This window comes from Entelurus aequoreus, linkage group LG10, assembly GCF_033978785.1.
Source record: "Entelurus aequoreus isolate RoL-2023_Sb linkage group LG10, RoL_Eaeq_v1.1, whole genome shotgun sequence".
NCBI lineage: Eukaryota > Metazoa > Chordata > Actinopteri > Syngnathiformes > Syngnathidae > Entelurus > Entelurus aequoreus.
In genome coordinates, this window is record NC_084740.1 from 11,040,479 (window position 1) to 11,064,354 (window position 23,876).

The 23,876-nt window shown below is 40.4% G+C and overlaps 2 protein-coding genes across 4 annotated transcripts in view; both read right to left on the minus strand.

The window, feature by feature from the left end:
* The window catches only part of si:dkeyp-97b10.3 (uncharacterized), a 33,822-nt gene extending 20,666 nt beyond the window's left edge, over positions 1 to 13,156 (minus strand). Inside the window, exons 1-3 of one of the 2 annotated variants that reach the window (XM_062060092.1) lie at positions 12,964 to 13,156; positions 9,017 to 9,048; positions 79 to 111 (exon numbers count right to left, since the gene is read on the minus strand). In XM_062060092.1, the coding sequence (XP_061916076.1) occupies positions 79 to 111; positions 9,017 to 9,048; positions 12,964 to 12,968 (70 nt within the window). In that variant the 5' untranslated portion in view covers positions 12,969 to 13,156. Of the gene's footprint in view, positions 1 to 78; positions 112 to 9,016; positions 9,049 to 11,415; positions 11,640 to 12,963 lie in introns of those variants that run through there. The other variant, XM_062060091.1, reaches the window with a different exon arrangement.
* Positions 13,157 to 16,550: 3,394 nt separating this feature from the next.
* On the minus strand, positions 16,551 to 23,825 carry mrpl28 (mitochondrial ribosomal protein L28). 2 transcript variants are annotated; one of them, XM_062062030.1, is made up of 6 exons: positions 23,689 to 23,825; positions 21,309 to 21,600; positions 21,088 to 21,240; positions 20,888 to 21,022; positions 20,723 to 20,809; positions 16,551 to 17,677 (listed from the first exon to the last, which is right to left on the minus strand). In XM_062062030.1, exons 2-6 carry the CDS (start codon positions 21,591 to 21,593, stop codon positions 17,582 to 17,584), a joined length of 756 nt encoding a protein of 251 aa, XP_061918014.1. In that variant the 5' UTR covers positions 21,594 to 21,600; positions 23,689 to 23,825; the 3' UTR covers positions 16,551 to 17,581. The 2 variants fall into 2 exon arrangements, with proteins under 2 accessions (XP_061918014.1, XP_061918013.1); XM_062062029.1 differs by having other exon boundaries at positions 20,723 to 20,812.
* Positions 23,826 to 23,876: the final 51 nt, after the last annotated feature.

The window sequence follows — 23,876 nt, forward strand, 5'->3', positions numbered from 1 at the left end:
TAAACAATAGCTTAATTAAATATAAAAGAATACACAGTAAGATAAAAACATATGATTAATAATTATAAATTGTCTTACCTGAGCTGCTGTTGTCACTTTCTGTGAGATTATCTGTAACAAATGAAAAGGTAGGTAATAGTTAGGCTTTAAACTGAACTGGGTTGCACAATATAGACAATATACAAAATGAATTAAATAAATTTGGCTGACAATAGAGCTATTAATACTACAGGTATACCATGACATGCCTGTTGATGACATATTCTAGCTATGTACCGACAAGCGAACAAACACGTCTTCAATGCAATGTAGCATTCTCGCTAGCGGCCAATGCCCTCTACAGAGCAAAGCCACTTCTAAATCAGCAATCCTTGCCTCTAGGTGGCAAATAAAATATGTTTCTTACAAGTTTCATGATAAACATAATAAACATGCTACACTACACACCGTAGAAGGATATGCTAACCACCAGAGGTGTGGACTCGAGTCACATGACTTGGACTCGAGTCAGACTCCAGTCATGAATTTGATGACTTTAGACTCGACTTGACAAAATGTAAAGAGACTTGCAACTCGACTTAGACTTTAACATCAATGACTTGTGACTTCATTTGGACTTGAGGCTTTTGACTTGACATGACTTGCTACTTTCCCCAAAACCCAAAGCTTAAAAAGTTATTTGGGAGCGCTCCGTATCTTTCATTTTGTACGTCTGTGTCTATAAGCTTGTGTGCTGCTTGTCAGCTGGTGTGCTGTCAGTACAACAGCCAATCAAATTAGATCTACGTTGTTTTCATCCCACAGCTCTCATCCAATCAAATTGCAGGACAACCACCGAACATGAGTTGTCAAACAATGCGGCAGTGAGAAACAATTATGCCAAAGTTGGTTTCGTTCGGGTATAAAAACTACGACTTGGTCAACAAAAAACGAATTGCCGTATGCAAATCACGCAGTTCGAATATTACAGACGGAGACGCAACAACTTCCAACTTCGTTCGACATTTGAAGTTGCACAAAGAAGGTTAAGTTTTGAATGTAAGATAACGTTTATTGGCTAAGTAACATGACTTTTATTTGCTGTGTAGTTAAATCAGTGAGGCTGTAAACTCACTACTAACGTTATAACCATAGACATCTTATAAGGGTACGTAGCATTGAGCGCTACTGCCTATTGGCACAGACAAGACGCGGCGCCGCCATCTTGGAGAGGTGATCCGATCCACTCAGTGCAATTCATTTGGCAGGAGCAATGAACTGTCAGCGAATTTAATTCATCTTACCTCACTGAATACCACTGATTTTCACGCAGGTTTTTTCTCAAACGTGTAGCTATGATAACGGACACATGCTTTGGCGTTTTTACTATTCATAGTTTGCTTAACAGTAATATAATATTCTTATACGCTATACGGTGTAGGGGGGTGGGTAGAGATAGCACCCTTGTTGATTGGCAGCTGCTCCCTACTCGTAGGGAGGCCACGCTTCACCGGTTCTCATCCATCCCCTAAATCTCTCACGTGCTGGCTCCAAGCGCCACACCCCGGTACACTGCCTCAGCTGGCAGACCAAACCACGTGAGGGGGTGGTGTGTACACTGCACCACTAGGCGGAGGAGCTGCACCAGTCAGCCAACGGCTAGGGCGGAGGAAGACCACATAGGACTCAACGGCCAAGTGTAAAGGAGTAAACCTTACAAATCCGGAGTGGAGCCCCGAAGGCGGATAGGTGCTCGCAAGACAACACCCTTCCGGCAACTCCTGCAGCAAAGCTGGTGCCAAACGTCATGCTCCGCATTCCTTTGGATCCCGTCAGCCAAGCCAAGAGGGGGATTCTGACGACTGGGCAACCCAAAGTCCCCATACCTTATGCCCAGGCTTGCGCCATGGAGGTCACAAAAACTGGAGAGGTCACTCCAGCCTCGCTCGCAAGAGTGAGGACACAACACGGAAGCTGGCAGTTTACGGGTTATAAGTCCCATCTGATTGGCGTAAGTATGGGGCGCCACGGGTCAGCTTCGACGGTGGGAGGGATCATAGTGTCCCAGTGGACGACTACTGCCCGCCTCAAACCGGGCAGCCCCCGGTCAGTAGGGTGTCGGCCCGCCAACGTTTGCCTGCTTCAGTGGGTGCCTGGAGCTTAGTGTACTGTAAAGGCACGATGAGCAGACGGTAAATCTTTGCACCAAACAATAAGAAAATTAAAAAGAAGACTCCAGCTCTTCTATTTGGTAGCTGGAACGTGCGCACTATGCGCACAGGCATCTCAGATGACCTCAGAGTGGTGGAAGACACCAGAAAGACAGCCATCATTGACAGAGAGCTCACCAGACTCAACGTCAGCATAGCTGCCCTCCAAGAAACCCGGCTCCCTTCCAGCGGCTCCCTCAGAGAGGAGAACTACACCTTCTTCTGGAAGGGCAGAGAACCCGAAGAGCCCCGCCAGCATGGTGTTGGCTTTGCCATCAAAAACACCCTCCTGGCTGCAGTTGAGCCTCCCTCAGGTGGCACCGAGCGCCTTTTGTCCATCCGCCTCGCCACTGCTGCTGGTCATGTCAACATCCTCAGTGTGTACGCTCCCACTCTCACCTCATCGGAAGACACAAAAGACCAGTTCTATGGGCAGCTTGATGAACTGATAAAGGGCCTCCCAAAAGATGAGCCCTTATTCCTCCTTGGCGACTTCAATGCCAGAGTAGGTGCAGATCACAAGTCATGGCCCTCCTGCCTTGGACGTCATGGCACAGGGAAGGTAAATGAGAATGGTCAAAGGCTGCTGGAACTGTGCTCCTACCATGACCTCTGCATTACAAACACCTTCTTCGAGTGTAAACCATCACACAGAGTGTCGTGGAGGCATCCGCGGTCCCAACGCTGGCACCAACTCGACCTTGCCATCACCAGGCGCTCTGCCTTAAACAATGTCCTCATCACCAGAAGCTACCATAGTGCAGACTGTGACACTGACCATGCCCTTGTGTGCAGCAAAGTGCGTCTCCAGCCACGCAAGCTACATCACTCCAAACCAAAAGGCCGCCCCCGGATCAACACAGTACACATGTCAGATCCCCTTAAGGTGGACGCATATGTAACCAACCTGGATGAAGCCCTACAGGACCTGCCAGATCATGACGCCACAGGAAAGTGGAATGCCATGAGGGACAAAATTTACAACACGGCCATGTCCTCGTTTGGCAAGAAAGAACATCCCTGCCAGGATTGGTTCAAAGCCCACCTTCCAAGGATGAAACCAGAAATAGAGGCTAAACGTGCAGCCTTCTTAGCACACAAGGAATGCCCAAATGAACAGACACTCACAGCACTCAGAAGGGCTCGGAACACCACCCAGCGTGTTGCTAGACAGTGTGCCAATGAATATTGGCAACAACTGTGTAAGGAAATACAGAGCTGTGCCGAGTCCGGAAACACACGCGGCATGTACAACGGCATCAAAAAGGCCCTTGGCCCTGCAGTAAAAGGAATTGCCCCCCTGAAATCTCTGTCAGGGGAGAAGATCACTAACCGGGAGGAACAGATGACCAGATGGGTGGAACACTACTCAGAACTGTACTCCCGTGAAACATCAGTTTCCAATGCTGCCCTTAGTGGTACGAAGGATCTGCCCATCATGGAGGAGCTAGATGAAGTGCCCACTATGGAAGAGCTCAGCAAAGCCATTGATGCCCTCCCAAACGACAAAGCACCAGGTAGCGATAACATCCCACCTGAAGCCATCAAGCACGGGAAACCTGCCCTGCTTCAGCCTCTGTATGAGTTGCTCTGCATGTGCTGGGAGGAAGGTGCAGTCCCACAAGACATGCGTGACGCCACCATTGTGACACTGTATAAAAACAAAGGTGACCGCAGTGACTGCAACAACTACAGAGGGATCTCCCTTCTCAGCATTGTCGGCAAAGTGTATGCACGCATCCTCCTCAACAGGCTGCAGAGACTCGCGGATCGTGTCTATCCAGAATCCCAATGTGGCTTCAGAGCAGGCAGGTCGACAACTGACATGATCTTTTCCCTTCGACAGCTCCAGGAAAAGAGTAGAGAGCAAGGCCAGCCACTCTACATGATGTTCATAGACCTCACCAAGGCCTTCGATCTGGTCAGCAGGGAAGGCCTATTCCAGCTCCTTGAGAAGATTGGCTGCCCCCCAAAGCTCGGCAGCATGGTGACCTCCTTCCATGTCAACATGAAGGGCACAGTCCTGTATGACGGATCATCCTCAGAACCATTCTGTATCAACAGTGGTGTCAAGCAGGGCTGTGTACTTGCACCAACCCTTTTCGGGATTTTCTTTTCCCTGCTCCTGTCTTACGCCTTCGACTCCTCCACTGATGGTGTATACCTGCACACCCGGTCTGATGGGAGATTGTTTAACCTGGCGCGACTGCGTTCTAAGACCAAGGTCAGGACAGTTCTCATCAGGGAGATGTTGTTTGCTGATGATGCAGCCCTCATGACTCACACAGAGGATGCCCTTCAGAGTTTGGCTGACCGCTTTGCCGATGCTTGTAAGCAGTTTGGGCTCACAATAAGCCTGAAGAAGACCAACATCAGTGCACAAGACATCAGTACTGCCCCCTCCATCACAGTTGATAACATCAGACTGGACACTGTGGACGAGTTCACCTACTTGGGATCAACAATCAGCAACAACCTCTCACTGGACATCGAACTGGACAGGCGTCTCGGAAAGGCAAATACCATCATGGCTAGACTGACCAAGAGAGTGTGGGAGAACGGAGCGCTGTCAGAACACACCAAGATCCGTGTATATCAGGCCTGCGTTCTCAGCACCCTTCTCTATGGAAGTGAATCCTGGACCACCTATATGAAGCAAGAACGTCGGCTCAACACCTTCCACATGCGGTGCCTCAGGCGCATCCTCAACATCAGCTGGCAGGACCACATCCCATACACCAACATCCTGCAGCGCGCCAAGATCCCCAGCATGTACTCCCTGCTGAGTCAACGCCGTCTCCGCTGGCTCGGCCATGTCCGACGGATGGAGGATGGAAGACTACCTAAGGACATCATGTATGGACAACTGACCATTGGCACCAGACGAGCTGGTCGCCCCCTACTACGCTTCAAGGACGTCTGCAAAAGAGACATGAAAGCATGCAACATCTCTCCTGACAGCTGGGAGGTACAGGCCATGGACAGAAATGCTTGGCGTCAGACTGTCCACAAGGGCAGTGCAGAAGCTGAGGTGGCAAGAGATCGGCTTGCAGCAGAGAAGAGGAGACGCAGGAAGTGCACTGCAGCAACCCCTCAAATCCAGGCCACCTTATTCATTTGCACAAACTGCAATAAAGACTGTCACTCACAGATCGGACTGCGCAGCCATAGCAGACGATGCCAAACAACATGACAAGACCCCAGACGCGCATCAGTATGGTCTCTCGAGACTGAGCTGCCGATGATACGCTATAAATGACCAGACGTCCGAGATCAAAACTGGGAATATAATCCCAGAGAAGGGGGAAAAAAACGGTCAGCTATTTTTAAGTTGAAGAAACAATATGATTAGATTATATATACATGCGTATATCCTACATAAACAATGTATGAATACATTAGATATCTATATATCTTAGGGACCTATAGACTGTAACTCTGTTGCTGCAGCAGCAGAGAGTTTATTCTGTCTTGACACTTTGTATTGATATTTTCTATTACATTCTTCCCTTAAATGATAATGTTTACAGTGATTGTTTTATATGTATTTTCTATGTTTGTTTTTGCAAATGTGTTTATTCTGTAAAGGAATGAGTTAAATGTTTAAAATTGTTTAAACTATTAAAATGACTGGTTAATAGTGCTATTATGAATTGCAATGTCAGCACTATTTTTTCCCCTGCAATTTCAAATGCATTTGTTTAAATAAATAAATACAGCGTTTTAAAAGCATACACAATCTGTGTAAAAATATTAGTCTGTGGTTAAAAGGACTTGAAAGGACTCGAAACTCAAAATGCAGGACTTGGGACTTGACTTGAGACTTTCTAGTCTTGACTTTGGACTTGACTCGGGACTTGCCTGTCTTGACTCGGGACTTGACTCGAGACTTGAGGGCAAAGACGTGAGACTTACTTGTGACTTGCAAAGCAATGACTTGGTCCCACCTCTGCTAACCACTAAACTGGAGCTCTTGAATGTAAACAAAGGTGGGTGGATCGATATAAATATCGACAGCAACGCACGCTACAAAGTAAAGTATCAGTATATGGTCGATACTCCAGTGGTTATATTTTTTTACTATCAGAAAATTATTTGTCGTATTTGTTATTGTTTACAAACTCAGGAAATAAGTCCCTGGACACAGGAGGACTTTAAGGGAAAAAAAACAAAGGATTTAATTTAGAACCAATAGGATATATTTAATCAATATTGAATTGATGTTACACTGCCATCCTGTGGTTTTGTCTGATTATAATTGGGATCAAAACTTTAATCATTCAATGATCTTTAAAAAATTAAGTATCAGCATTGGTATGACCAATACTGCTCCTAAAACAACTTGGTATTGGATTGATTACCAATCAATACCCACATTTCTAGTATCGCTAAATCTAATGCAAAGTAGCCGCAGAACAGAAGAACGTGTGCCAAGTACATTTATTAAAAATTTGTTTTGACAAAATACAAGCAGATATGACGCAATAGGTTACCGCATACATCAGCAGCCAAATTAGGACCCTTTGTAGTAGGGGTGTGAATTTACACATATATATATATATATATATATATATATATATATATATATATATATATATATATATATATATATATATATATATATATATATATATGTCTTAATTAGATTATCCAAAAAATAGTGCTCGATACCGTGGTAGAGCGTAATATGTATGTGTGGGAAAAAATCACAAGACTATTTCATCTCTACAGGCCTGTTTCATGAGGGGTTTCCTCAATCCTCAGGAGATTTCCTGATATATATATATATATATATATATATATATATATATATATATATATATATATATATATATATATATATATATATATATATATATATATATATATATATATATATATATTAGGGGTGTAACGGTACGTGTATAACGGTACGTTTCGGTACAGGGGGTTTCGGTTCGGTGCGGAGGTGTAACGAACGAGTTTCCACACGGACATATTAAGTAGCGGACTGCACGTTGTGTAAACAATACTCAAAATGCCGGACATTTGAAGCATTTAGGCGCACAATTTGTTTTGTTTTTAACCCCTTCTTAAACCTGAACGTACATTGTTTATACACGCAACCATAACTCAAAATGCTGGACATTTGAGGCATTTAAGAAACGCCGCCCGGACAGCCCCGCAAAAGAGGACATGTCCTGTGAAAAGAGGACATATGGTCAGTCTATCCTAGCCCGGTCGCTGCTAGCATGCTAGCAAAAGAGGACATGTCCGGTGAAACCGATCGCTGCTAGCATGCTAGCAACGACCGGGCTAGGATAGATTGACCATATGTCCTCTTTTCACCGGACAAGTCCTCTTTTGCGGGGCTGTCCGGGCGGCGTTTCTTAAATGCCTCAAATGTCCGGCATTTTGAGTTATGGTTGCGTGTATAAACAATGTACGTTCAGGGTTAAGAAGGGGTTAAAAACAAAACAAATTGTGCGCGCAGCAGCATTCGTGAGGGGCAGACACAGAGAGAGCGAGAGAGTTATGATAAACGTGCATGCGTCGCCAGGCTCTGCTTTTTATCCATAGATTTATCAGATTTAATTTTTTATTGTCTATAGCAGGGGTGTCAAAAGTGTGCCCCGGAGGCCATTTGCGGCCCACAGCTAATGTTTTAAAGGCCCATGGCACATTCTAAAAATACTATTAAAATAAACAAAAACATAACAAAAGTGAAATAAAAAAGCTTCAAGGTTAAATGTAATTTAGAAAAAGTTGCAATGTTGACTAATAAAACAAAGCTGTTTTTTTTCTTTCGAACTGTCATTGCTCAAAACAAAATATTGAATCAAAATCAATGTTATTATGAATTATTGACCTATCCAAGGTTCCGATTACTTCACATCAAATATCCCACTAAGAAAAATATTTTTGGTGGAAGATTTTGCAAATTTGGTAAATAAATAACCCAAAAAAATTATATTTTGTTGTTTTCTTACTGTACCGAAAATTAACCGAACCGTGACCTCTAAACCGAGGTACGTACTAAACCGAAATTTTTGTGTACCGTTACACCCCTAATATATATATATATATATATATATATATATATATATATATATATATATATATATATATATATATATATATATATATATATATATATATATATATATATATATATATATATATATATATATATATATATATATATATATATATATATTAGGGGTGTAACGGTACACAAAAATTTCGGTTTAGTACATACTAAACCGAAATTTTATATATATATATATATATATATATATATATATATATATATATATATATATATATATATATATTAGGGGTGTAACGGTACACAAAAATTTCGGTTTAGTACGTACCGAAATTTAAGAAATAAATTAATAATAATAAAAAGAGATATATATATATATATATATATATATATATCTCTTTTTATTATTATTAATTTATTTCTTAAATTATGAATTAACTTAGAATCAGGGTGAATAAGAATCGCGATTTGGATGTGCATCGATTTTTTTTGTGCCCCCCTACATTGTAACCCATTTTGAAGTGGTTATGTTATCTTTTACATTTCAAACAATATATTATGATATATATTGTTATTGCAAGATTCTGCAATATATATCGCAAATCCCTAAAAGTTAACTAAACCTGAAAACAATATAAACAATGAAAATGTCACGTACACGCCAATTAAGCGTATTTTGGGTGAGACTATTGTCGTGAATGCATGTAATGTTAAAAAGCTGGGCAGCAAAACACGCTCCTGCATCTACTGGGAAAACTCAAGAAGGCGTGATGGCAGGCTTTCATAAGTTAATGTTTACCTTTGTTTCCTGGCGAAGGGGCATCTCGATCTCTGTGAGACAGGAGAGATACAATGCGATGAGATGACTCACATAAGGGTGATGGGTCAAATGCAGAGAATCATTTTGCCACACTTAGTGTGTGAGTGACAATCATTGGTACTTTAACTTTTAACATAACTCAACATGCAGAGTGAATGAACCCACTAAAAGTGTGCATCTGCATACCGAAACAACAGAACAAACAAAACGACTTCAGCTTTCAAACTGCACAACACACGTAGTGGAGTGAATTAGCAAAGAAAACACACATTGGGCTTTTACACTCTATGGCATCCTCTTCGAGTGTTATCAATGAAACAGGAAACCAGACACAGAAGCACAATTTTAATTGACCAAGGTAATGGTAATTGGTTAGGTTTACAGTGATACCTGGGTTTTCATACTCTCAGGTTTTAGGCAAAAATGTTCATGGTTTCAAACACTGTGTCAGTTTTATTAAGATTGAACACAGTGGTGACTTGGTCTGATTTTTCTTTAAATTAAATATGGCGGAAAAATAACCCATCATAGTCGAGCCAGATAAAGTTGTAGCAGACAATGAAAGTCCAATCAAAGTCAACGAGAGCCTTAATAGTCCATGTTTCCACTACACACCTATGGTAAGTTTGGCCAAACAATAGGGCACTTAACGGCTGTCCTCAGTATTGTTGTATAGAATCTGGTCATGCTAACTATATTGTTAACTTGATAACAGAGATGGAATTTGCTCATGCTAAGAGAGCTACAAGCGCTGCTTATCGGTCCACCACTTTAAATGTACCCAGCGTGCACAGATTGCTTCTCTAAGATTAGTTCCACCTGCGAGTGGTAATACGAGAGAAAGAAGGTGCGAATCTGGTAACAAATTAAGGAAGAATAATTAATTCCCAAGAAAAACAGCACAGGCTCCATCGTCTGGCGGTGGTTTGGCTTCCAGTGGGAATATGTCAAACAGACAACCGTAATATGTCAAGTATGCGGCAAAAGTAGCATTACTGCTAATTTGTAGCATCAGTTGAAAAGTCACCCGCTAGAGAATGAAGAGTGCTTGAAACGCTGCATGTCAACATCTCCGGCCGGTGCCACACCAACAAAATGCCCAAGCAACCATTTCCACATCAAAAAAATAGTCAACAACAGAAGGAGATCACGTCCGCAGTAACCTACCACATAGCGAAGGACATACACTATTTGATTTCCTGTTATGCAGCTCATTTTTACTTGACAGTTATTGAAATATCTTGTGTGGCATCATGCACAAAAGTGCACTTTATTTGTTTTAAACTATTGTAGTGGCGATCTGTACAAAAAGTGCACTTTAATTTAGTGTGGTTTTGATATGTCATCTTAGTGACATCATGCACAAAAGCGCACTCATAGCTTGTTTTAAAATGTCTCTGACAATCTTGCACTTTCTGTTTTGAAATGACATGAATGTTTGTGCCACTGCTTAATAACTGTTTAATAAATACAGTTTAGGTAAATTGACTTAGTTGCGATTTCCCTCTCTGCATGAAAGTTTAAAATGAGCATATATTAATGCAGTACGAACAAGAATGTTTTAATGTAGACACATAGAATCATCATACTGCTGTGATTATATGCATCAAGTGTTCATTCAAGGCTAAGGCAAAATATCCAGATATATATCGTGTATCGTGACATGGCCTAAAAATATCGAGATATTAATAAAAGGCCATATCGCCCAGCCCTACTACAATGTTTACATTATTTCTCCATATTGGATTACACTGTTGGTAACATGACTGTAGTCTATTTGTCGCTGTTGGCGAAATATGTCATTTTAGATTGGCCATGACGCATGAGCGTGTAATTACTAATTGTAAGTCATGCTGAAAGAGAAAGACATATATCCATATGACAAAAAGTGAGTAAAGAACACATATGTAATACAAATATGTTTTGAACTTCTCATTTATGTCGACAATGCCTCTACTGTTTTCGTAGCTCGGTTTATTAAACAGTTGATTGTGAGGAAGAGTTATTAAAATGTTGGTTAGGAGTAGAATGAAGGGACTAAATGCAGAGATTTATGATTTAACCTGAGCCACTATATGGCTTAATCGTTGTGAATTAATCCGACACTGCAGTAACGTTTATTAAACAGTTGATTGTGAGGAAGAGTTATTAAAATGTTGGTTAGGAGTAGAATGAAGGGACTAAATGCAGAGATTTATGATTTAACCTGAGCCACTATATGGCTAAATCGTTGTGAATTAATCCGACACTGCAGTAAGAAAAAGATATATGATGGCTTCCACACGATATGGAGTTTGTAGGACCTTGCATCAGACACAATAGGTGAGCCACAACTTCTATATTTAGTGCAGCCGAAAATGTAATAAAACAAGACTTACCCGTCCTCTGGGTAACAAACCGCTGTAATGTTCGACATCTTCGCCACCATCCTCAGTCTTTGAAAGACTTTACTTGAATTATAAGGACAACGCCCAGTATATGCTATGTTTCTTTGAGTTTGTTCACCTAAAACAACTGCAACGTCTTATTTGTAAACCATGACAAAACTTCAGCAGGTTCAAAAGTTTTTGCTAGCAGACTGCACACGAAACGGAAGCGGAAGTTGACGTGACGCGATTTCCTGTACAGCGAATAGTAAATTAACAAGCATGAAAACGATGATGCTGTGTTCCAAATTTTGAATTATTTACTGAACTTGTGTGAGCCTATGGCTTTGCACTTTGTTTTATTTATATATACATATATATATATATACCGGTATATATATATATATATATATATATATATATATATATATATATATATATATATATATATATATATATATATATATATATATATATATATATATATATATATATATATATATATATATATATATATATATATATATGCGCTCTTTTGTACTGTTTTTTATTATTATGTAACCTATTTTTATGGGCTTTCCTCTTTGTGATGTTAAGTTCCTGGTATACGCTGTTATACAGTATATGCCTTGAGCTCTTATTTTGAAGGCGCTAAGAGCGGAAGTGATGACACGTTGTAGTGGAGCGGAGGTTTTTGAAAGAAGGTAAATTAAGTGGTCTTCGTGTAAACTGGAGCCTCCGTGTTTGTTATTTTGTAGTTTCATACAGTATGAGCGACATTTATAAACCCTCGGTTACATTATTATTATTTCTCAATTGTTTGTAAATGTTGCAATTTATAAATAAAGGTTTATAAAATTTTAAAAAAATGTTTAAAAACAAATCAACAAGCAATGTGGATGCACTCTCAAAATGGCACCTTCGAGATTAGTGCCGGTGTTGTACCGAAAACTGTTATCCATCGGAATTTGTAACTCCAGGGGGCGATGTTCCCATGGCGTTTGTTTGATGGTTAAACGCCAAGCCCAAGGAGGAGGAGAAGAAGAACGCTTGCGTAAATGGCGTAAACTATCCTTAATGCTGAAACGTCTGTTGTCAGAATTTCAGCATTAATAAATTACACATATTCTGGAAATCAATTACTTACTTTCATTATAGTATGGGTATTATATAGTATGAGTATTATAGTTTCAGCATTAAGGATAGTTTACGCCATTTACGCAAGCGTTCTTCTTCTCCTCCTCTTTGGGCTTGCCGTTTAACCATCAAACAAACGCCATGGGAACATCGCCCCCTGGAGTAACAAATTCCGATGGGTAACAGATTTCGGTACAACACCGGGCATGTAGCATGGAGTAGATGTAGGCTTGTGACACCGTCGTGCCTCCTCACAGCCAGGTGGCAGCTTTCCTCCAACCGTTAAGCAATCCCTTGCACGGTTTTCATGACAAAACTTCAGCAGGTTCAATGGTTTGCTAGCAGACGGTGTCACGCCAACATTCTTCCCTCTACAAAAACATTCCCTACCCCATTTACTTCCGTGGTCATGTTTCCTCTTACGTCATTGACAGCGATCGATAGCACTTCGGCTTTGACTGCCCGTCGCTGGAAGGATACTTCGTCTTTGACAGCTGCTGGAATCTGAAGAAATCGATTATTGTTTTTTTTTTGTACAGGCGCGAAACAGGACAGTCGCGTGCAGGTTAAGGACCCCCGGCAACTTTGTGATTTTATTGGACGCAGCCCCGGAAGTAAATGGGGGAGGGAATGTTTTTGTAGAGGGAAGAAATTTGGCGTGACAGCGCCTTCGAGATTTGTGCTGGTCAGGTAGCAATGTAGCATGGAGCAGTAGATCAGGGGGGCCCATTACGTCGATCGTGGAGGACGTGTCAGTCGATCGCCAGCCAGGCATTGAAAAAGGAGACCTAAAAATTAGTGATCATCAATCTTTACTCCTTGAGCAGTCAGTGGAGCACGTTAGCGACGTCAGACGTGCACACTGTGGCCACACCAGCAGCACACCTGTCCCAAACCTGACTAAATAACAAGTTAAATGATAAATGGGTTATACTTGTATAGCGCTTTTCTACCTTCAAGGTACTCAAAGTGCTTTGACAGTATTTCCACACTCACCCATTCACACACTGATGGCAGGAGCTGCCATCAGGAGCAAGGGTGAAGTGTCTTGCCCAAGGACACAACGGACGTGACTAGGATGGTAGAAGGTGGGGATTGAACCCCAGTAACCAGCAACCCTCCGATTGCTGGCACGGCCACTCTACCAACTTCGCCGCGCCGTCAATGTTTTATTATTATAATCAAATGACAGCAGTCATTTCCATTAGATTATTTTCTAATATAAGTGTTTTGGCCCATGCACTTACAATAATAATAACAAAAAATATTGTTTTTTTCATGAGCTGTGCACTAGTATTGTATGTCTGGGTGGGGTTCCTGCTTTGGAAATAATTTGTACCCCTTTCAGATATCGCATTTAGTTCCCACTAAAACATTCACATGTTGCACAATGAGATGTAAACATGGGATCATGTGTACATTCCTGTAACTTTCTGTTTGTAAAATATATATTTATTAGTATTTATTTAATATAATAACATAATTTCATGATTAATATTTATAAATTAAGATTAAATTAAGAAAAAATAATTTTATTTTTCACTAAAGAAGGGTTCGGTAAATGCACATATGAAACTGGTGGGGTTCGGTACCTCCAACAAGGTTAAGAACCACTGCACTAGATAGAGCCCACCACAGTTTGAGAATCACTGACATAGATCATACATATTGTATCGTTTACATGTTAAAGTATACCCGTTAGAAAGATGAAATCAACCTCAAATGACAACATGGTGGTTGAGAATGATTCAACATATTTTTGGATATTGACACAGCTTTTCTGTGAGGAGTATTACATATATCACAAGAATGTACATGAGAATATTTTTTAGAGGACACCATGGCAGTGTGGGGGGCGATTTCAACATTTCAAAAGGGTACTTCAACATGTAAACAGTACAGTATGCGCTTTATTATATGTTTTACACCTTAGGGTAATCTAGTCATTTATGTACAGATAAGATTTGTCAATATCAAAATATTACATCGAATCACTTTTTGGCAGGCAAACATTTAATTGTTATTTACCATGTGCGTGAACAAAGAACAGTTAATATTGTATGTAGGTTCTAAACAAGACATATATTTGGCACATCAACAACAGTCCTTTTACGAGCTCATTAATATAACCGAAATGGCAAACGCTGTAATTTTTTAGGCTGGATAAAGGCTTAAATCATTTCAAATACATATTGTTACAATAACCACAAATATAAAGTGTTTGTCTTACATGTAGTAATCAGTTGTGGACAGACGAAGCACCAACAACGCACAAACTGTTCAAATGGCTCCCTGACAGCAGGCAATCGAATCACTGTGCCCCATAAGAACAGTTTCTTCCCCCAGGCTAACACTCAAGAACAGAAAACAGTCACAGAGTCAGACCTGTTGCTGTGAAATCATCAGTCACTGTGAATGTATTAACTCATGATCACTTCATCACCCTTTCACTCTAATCACCACTGTACTCCTATCTTATTAACCTTGCACATGTTAGCCAAGTGGCAGCACGGTGGACCAGGGGTTAGTGCATGTGCCTCACAATACGAAGGTCCTGAGTAGTCCTGAGTTCAATCCCGGGCTCGGGATCTTTCTGTGTGGAGTTTGCATGTTCTCCCCGTTACTGCGTGGGTTCCCTCCGGGTACTCCGGCTTCCTCCCACCACCAAAAACATGCACCTGGGGATAGGTTGATTGGCCCTAGTGTGTGAATGTTGTCTGTCTATCTGTGTTGGCCCTGCGATGAGGTGGCGACTTGTCCAGTGTGTACCCCACCTTCCGCCCGAATGCAGCTGTGATAGGCTCCAGCACCCCCCGCAACCCCAAAAGGGACAAGCGGTAGAAAATGGATGGGATGGATGTTAGCCAAGTACATGTTTATGTTTTTAGTTTATACTGTATATATAGTTTACATTGAACAAAAAAAGCTGATTCTGGTCATCTGCTTTATAATATCCATCCATTTTCAACCCCTTGTCCCTTTCTATGCTGCATTCGGGCGGAAGGCAGGGTACACCCTGGACAAGTCACCAGCTCATCGCAGGGCCAACACAGATAGACAGACAGCATTCACACTCACATTCACACACTAGGGCAAATTTAGTGTTGCCAATCATACAATATATAATGTCTCCAAGTACTGGCTATGTTTGTCAACGTATTCCACACGTACATGGGTGCATAAGTGCGTTCCAACTTTGAGTATGACACTGTCAGTACCCGGATGTTGCATCAACAAGCCCCATATTTAATGGCACAGGAGAGATTTAGGATTAACTAAATCAGTGGTCCTCAACCACCGGTCCGGGGACCGGTACCGGTCAGTGACGCATTTGCTAACGGGCCGCAGAGAAACATGAAATAATTTATAAAGGACTGCATTTTCTCCTATTTAACTTTGGCCTGTCCCACTAGGCACACCAATAAGCTGGTTTTTAGATGTACAATAAAACTCCTCATAAGAAGTTGTTATAAGTGTGTGACATGATACAATGCCCATTCATGAACATATCAAATACAAATGTGACAGATTGTAGTCAAAGGCTAATTTTCATCTGCATCTCATTGCAAAGAAACAAGCTCCCACTAATTTAGCATTATAGTGACTTGTATTTTTCATGCACTTATTTTTGCTGTATTTATCTGGCACAAGTGGAAAGCCGGTCCCTGGAATTAATGTCTACATTATACCGGTCTGTGGTGCTAAAAAGGTTGGGGACCCCTGAACTAAATTATAAAAATTGTTTTCAATCTCACATTGGTTTAATGCGGCAGTTTAAACTTTTGTCATATCAATTAACAATGCTAAACTTAGTAAAAAAAATGTTGGCCAGTGGCATCACACATGATGAAAATTTCACAACCAGCTATTTATTATTTCAGTCTGTTTTTTTGTGAGTGTGGGCAGATTTTAAAATTCTACAATCAAACACAACTTAATCACAAAAAACAATGGGAACCAAAAGGGGCAGAATGATCCTCATAGCATGTGTATCAAATAAATGAGCAAACTCATGAGAAACTAGTGTGTTTAATCCCTAATTTATTGCAATATTTCACTTGTTACTGATAAGGAAATATTTTTCAAAATTCAGAAAAAATTAAATGAATGAGTAGAAGTTACTCTCTTTGGCCTTCGTTTCGCTTAAAAAGACAAACACAATGCTCTCTCCTGACACACACATATTTTTCACTCTAGTTTTGATGATATTAGGATGTACCAAGGATGACTCGGACAAAACGAAGGGAGAGTGGACACACACGCTAAGTTAACTTTCGGTTTACCGTCTCCACTGGGGAAGGACCACAAAGTAGACAAAAACATGTGTGGAGAGTGACCCTCTTAAGAGAATATATACAGTATATATTAGTATTGCTACTGTTTGTACCTACTCCATTTGTAGAATACATTTTAACCTTCAACTCTAGACTCCTTGCTTTATTCAGATAGTCAGTAGAAAAAAAATCTGGGTGGATTTAGCCCTAAGAAGGGAGGATTTCAACATTACTTTAATTTGTTGCACAATCAAATCCTCCGTTTTGGTGAGTCTGCTAACTCACTTTGTGTACACAACCAGGGACTGATGCGATCTGTTAAGACTTGTGAGTCATTTAATTAATCTAAGTGATTAAATAACCAGCCAGCTTTGTAAAGGATTTGCATGGGAAGTGTCTAAAAAAAATGGCGAGTATCAGTGGAAATATACGTACGTTTCAGCCTCATTGGTTTCTTACTAGCAAAATAGTAGGAGAAGCGAACAAAAGACTATCTATGTTCATATGTTGCTGAAATACTCTGTTAAACAAGTGACAAATGTGACAATGTGATTCTTTTTTAATTACTTTACACAGGATAATTAATGGGCAGCGGTTTTATTAACACCGTTTTTGAATCCATTATTTTCCCTCCTTCCCGTGCATCTCTCTCCAATGTAAAAATACAAAAAGTTTCGACCTATTACAAACTCAAAGAAATGTGATGACACTTCACCAGGAAGAGAAGCTCTTCTTCAGTGGAGCTCCATGGCAGATGATTCTACTCTTCATTTATTCTCAATAAGATGAGGTTCTGACAGTTTTTGGATTTGCAGGTCCTCTATCAGCTTTTCCACACAGACCTTGAACAACGGCTCAGGCGGCTGGTGAGCAAAGGACACATAACCGTTTTAGCACATTCAGATCAGAAGTTATTATTACGAATTAAAGATGATTGGCTAAAATCAAGAATTAGCAGATGAAGATAGCCAATAAAGCATTTCCAGGAAATGTAATCCTTAATTACATGCACACAAGGGTGCACATTCACAAACAAAATTGTTTGCTGTATGTAATTGGAAATATAACCCCATCAAAAACACTGACACATGTTTGCACTGCACATTTTTGTATTACATGCAAATAATTAACTTTTATAATTAATTTAAGACAATATTAACCCTGTGAAGCATGAATTATTTATGATTATTTTTCATAAATTAAGTGTTTTTATTACTCTCGAGGCATGAAAATAAATGTTTACTTGAAATGCCCACTAAGCTGGACAAGATACATTAGAGGTTGATAAAAGTGATTGATTAAATACATTTTACATTAATAAAATTTGATTTTAAACACTGTCAAGACTTTTTAAAATTATCTTTAACAATCTCTTTACATATTTCAACATTCCAATATTGTTAAATGTATTGCAAAAACATCAAGCCCCCTGACTTCAAGCATCACTTTTTTGAAACATAATATCCACATTCTAATAATACCTACATTTTAATTCGATTGAATTGATTTGCAGCCAAATGTTACTGCTCAATGAAGTATTTTCAAAGTTGCGGCAATACCACCAATATGATTCAGTTTAAGAGACTGTTCAAACTGCAAGTGCTCACAAAGTACAAAGAAGAACAATTATGATGAACATCTTGAACCTTTTTTTTTTAGATAATGATTTAATTATTATTATTTAATTAATGTTTAATTACTATGGTATATTATTTATTTATTCACTGTCTTGTTACAAACAGAGAACAAGGAAATGGGATAAAATTGCTATGATATGAAAAGGGGTAGGATTAAGTAACCTCTGCTTCTTCCTACTCCTTTTCGGACGTGCTGTAATGAAACAACTGGAAATATGTCATGCATTACATTGTATCGTATGCACGTTTGAAATAAACTGAAACTGAACTGAATACTATAGCCAGCAATGCATGAAGTCCTATTTAGTGGACACATGATTAAACACAATTACCAATACTCAATATTCAGAAATTGCTAGCAATATCAGTACTCCTAGTTGTTGCTCAATACATCTATACCTGCAATGATCTCCTAGTAATGGACATATATTTTTGTGCCACTTAGAACAGCTGACCAACAGATGACAGTGTTTGAAAAGACACTGACCAATATGCACCACAGGGTGAAAACTAGAGATCGACTGATATGGATTTTTCAGTCAAGGAAGCCAATAACCAATATTTGGAGCCGATATTTATTTGCAGTAAATGTTATTTAAACCTCAGTAAACAGCTGGACAAGGCTTTAGGTTGTTTTGTTTTGTTAATTATTATTTTTGAGGAAACGTCGGACCTATAGCCACATAATGTTTTATGTAACGCTAATGTTGTGGTTAATTTAGCACCAAACAACATCAGGGGATTTTCATGAACACATTTATTATGAGTGTTTAATGCTGCGCAGTGGGAAAAAAAGGCATTATTCACAAGCAGGGCAAATGGTCTGGTGCTTGAGCAGTGTTTATAACTATCTACTTGACTAATCATTTATTTTTCAAAATATTGTGTCATATGTGTACATACTCTATCTGCTGATGGAGCTATGTTAAATAAAAAAAATTAAATAAAAAAGGCAGTTACTGATTAAAAAAAGGCAGATACAGATATACGTTAAATGCCAAATATTGGCGTCGATAATCGGTCAATCTCGAGTTAAAACTAACATTCTACTCAAGTGGAATATGCAATCATTAATTAATTTTTTTGGGTTTTATTAAATGAACTGTTTTTATTTTAGTTTTTCTGTGTAAATGTAGTTTCTCATAGGCTCCGTTTACACTGCACACCAAAACAGCTTTTTTGGCCACAAGTGACACAGATTAGATTTTATTTTTGGCAGTCCAAACGCTCCAAAGTGCTTCAAATCTGATCTTTTCACAAAATATTTGGGCCACATCAGGATGTAGTCCAAAGTCGATTGGAATTTATTTGATCTTTTCAAATGTGACTTCAGTCTAAACGAAAATGCGACCCGAATGCGAGTTTTTCGTTACCTTTGGGTGAGCTATGTCATTCGTGTGCACGGGGAAAGAAGCGGCCAGCAAACTGAAGTGGATAATTCGTCACAGCATCTGGTTTCGGTGAGCACAGTCTTTTTTCGGCGGGCAAATTTTCAGTGCATCACTAGTCAATAGTGTGCAAATAATAAGCTATATGTAATATATGAATATATATTTTGATTCCAAAGAAATAGCGATTGTTGAAGGACCGGAACTGACGCTGTGGCCTATTTGATTACATGTTATGTACATTGCCCAAGTTGTTTACGTAAGTGAGTTGAAAAATAAAGCTAAAGTAGATCCATGCTGATGTCCATGCCTCTTTTAAATAATAACCATAAAAAGATTAGAACTCTCCCAAATATATTACACCATATGTATTCATTCATACATTATATTTTTTCACGTAAAAAAACCCAACACATTTTTAAGGTGGGGCGACCATATCTATGGTGGCAACTTATTTTAATTTGTAGTAGTAGTAGTAGTAGAGACTTCCTTGTTCATTTACAGAATCCAGTCAACTTCCTTTGTTTTCACTTTATCGAACTGCGCATGCAAGTGATGTCGAGGCCACATTGGGGCCTGGGGCGTTTATACTGGAGTCTGATTAAAATCACATTTAGCTTGCAATGTAAACAGTCAGCTGAAGAAAAAAATCAGATTTGGGCCACTTTGGCCTGCAGTGTAAACTTAGTCATAAATTCCCTTTAAATAGAAAAAGTCTCAACAAGACTACTGCAAATTATTGTACATCAAATAACTATAGAAGTTTTATCATCAAGTTTCCTCTTTGCACCCCCCATTGTTAATAAAACTATCAAATATGTTTTCAGTAAAGTGGAGATTTGTCACGAAAAAGGATGTGAACGTGTTGAAAGAGGAGCATTACCTTGACCTCCAGCTGCCTCTGCTTCTCCACAGCTTCCTCCAGGGTGAGACCCACCCACTCGGCCTCCTCCTCTGGGATCTCAAACTGCTGCTTAGCATAACACAGACAACACAAAGAAACATGTCACCTGCAGATATACGAGCCAAACATCACGTGAGGTCATACCTTGAACTTGTTGTACACCTTCTCTCTCCTCACGGGGTCATCTGGGTACAGCTGAGTGTTTTTGCGAGCCAGGCGAAGCAACATGGCTCTCTTCAGGTCCATCCCCAGTTTGGAGGACAGATCTTCCTTTGGCGTCTAACAACACAGGAACAACAAAGGTTCTTGTCGGCTGGAATAAAGCTTTCTGCAGCTTCTCTTACTTTGAGGATATAGAGGTCAAAGCCAAAGGCGGCGTCAATGAGGTCCAGAGTGCGATGCGTGACCGTGATGGTGAACTTGTGGTCCAGGATCTCGCTGTAAAGCTCTCTCTTGAAGAGCTGGGGCTTCCACGTCTTCTTCACACGGTTGGACATCTTCTCACAAATATATTATTAGCATTACAGAACGCTGAAGACAGACATATATAAATGCGTGCACTCACTTTGTCATTGTTGGCATATCTGTACCCGCTTATCCAACCCTCTCCCCCCCACAGACCGTCCTGCGACTCAGGAGGGTAGTAGATGGGGATTGGGATATCTTGCACTCGTTCCTTCTGACCCGTCTTTGGGTTGAGACGGTAGTTGACCCCCAAAGGCTTCCAGTGGACTGCAGTGGGCTCCTTCTGCTCCAGAGACTTTAAGTAATGTTCAGGGAGACGGGCTTTAATGCCCTCTTTCATCTTAAGGGCATTCCAGATTTTAGGGGGGTATTTTAAAAGAGGCATATTGGATCTGAAAAACAGGAAGAGGAAAATTACTTTTAGATTTGTAAGGACATCTAAACTTTTCATTAATGGTCTGTATGTTTTGGTCAATTAATTTTATTTTCAAATGGGAATTGAAAAACAAAAGACGATGGGTTTATATGATTTTTATTTTAAAACACAAAACAAAAAACCCGGAAAAGGGTGGGGTGCCATCTCCGGGTTGCGGAGTATTACCCTGTCCCAAGTGGAGGAGTTCAAGTACCTCAGAGTCTTTTTCACGAGTGAGGGAAGAGTGGATCGTGAGATCGACATGCGGATCGGTGCGGCGTCTTCAGTAATGCGGACGCTGTATCGATCCGTTGTGGTGAAGAAGGAGCTGAGCCGGAAGGCAAAGCTCTCAATTTACCGGTTGATCTACGTTCCCATCCTCACCTATGGTCATGAGCTTTGGGTTATGACCGAAAGGACAAGATCATGGGTACAAGCGGCAGAAATGAGTTTCCTCCGCCGGGTGGCGGGGCTCTCCCTTAGAGATAGGGTGAGAAGCTCTGTCATCCGGGGGGAGCTTAGAGACTTCTTAGACTTAGACTTCCTTTTTATTGTCATTCAAATTTGAACTTTTCAGTACAGATAAGAACGACATTTTGTTACATTAGCTCATGGTAGTGCAGGATATAAAAGCAATAAGGTGCATATATAAATAAATAAATAGGTTACTGTACAGACAAATATATTGCACTTTCCCATATGCATCCACGTTTATGGATGTATGTTATATTGTCTTTTTTATTCCAGCGAGTTAATCCATTTTGGGGGGAGTTGAGGGAATAATTATGATGCGTTCAAGAGTCTTACGGCCTGAGGGAAGAAGCTGTTACAGAACCTGGAGGTTCTGCTTCGGAGGCTGCGGAACCTCTTTTTAGAGTCCAGCAGTGAAAACAGTCCTTGATGGGGGTGGGAGAAGTCTTTGCAGATTTTCTGAGCCCTGGTCAGGCAGCAGCTTTTTGCGAGCTCAAAGTAAAGCTGCTGCTCCTCCAAATCGAGAGGAGCCAGATGAGGTGATTCGGACATCTGGTCAGGATGCCACCCGAACGCCTCCCTAGGGAGGTGTTTAGGGCACGTCCGACCAGTAGGAGGCCACGGGGAAGACCCAGGACACGTTGGGAAGACTATGTCTCCCAGCTGGCCTGGGAACGCCTCGGGATCCCCCGGGAAGAGCTGGACGAAGTGGCTGGGGAGAGGGAAGTCTGGGCTTCCCTGCTTAGGCTGCTGCCCCCGCGACCTGACCTCAGATAAGCGGAAGAAGATGGATGGATGGAAAACAAAAATTGTAAAAACAAATTGATTTTAGTGTGGGTGTGTGTCAAAGAGCAATGACTAGATCTAAAAACGGTTTAAGTTGAATTATCTTCTTCATATAACAAGAAAAAAACTGTGCAAAATTGCGGTTATGTATAAAACTATATTGATCAACGCCACAAAACAGCAACTTCCGGTTCCAGTGTTGCAATACTTAATAAAAAACTGTTTTTTGCTAACTGGTGATTTTCATTGTTAAATGAAATATAAAATGAAAATCAAACTGTGTTTTGTATCTAGCTAATTGCTTTTCCGACACACAAAAAGAAGAATGCGTTGTTTTCCAATTCTATGTTCCATCCATCCATTTTTTTTACCGCTTATTCCCTTCGGGGTCGCGGGGGGTGCTGGAGCCTATCTCAGCTACAATCGGGGTACACCCTGGACAAGTCGCCACCTCATCGCAGGATTTTGTATTTCAAAATGACATTTAACAAAAGCAATTGTTTTTCAATTCCCATTCATGAAAAGAGAATTAAATGACTAAAACACTCACCATTCACCTTGCATGAATAATTCGTTTATTTTTGCGAACACACAAAACAATGAAACGTACATGTGAGGAGTAAGACTTATATTTTGAATGGTATTACTATTACTATATACACGTTACTAAAGTCAGACTTCTGACTGAGCATGCTAACCATACACGGCTTGACTCTTAACACCAAGATTGTTCATGGTTTTAATCCAGGAAACTAAATAAATATAAATGTTTTATCTCGTTTAGGAAACTACCACAAGTCTACCTTACCTTGTTAATAAATAAATGCAATTAAATCCTCAGGGAAACAATCTCCAAACGCGCAAGGACATTCTAACGCCTTCTAGAATTGGGCACATTTCCGCATTGATCGAAGCGCCCCCCACCAACGAGGCCTGTCATTGGATAGAGGGAGCTACGATTGTCGTTGTTGATTGGCTTAAAAACGGAAGCGCCTT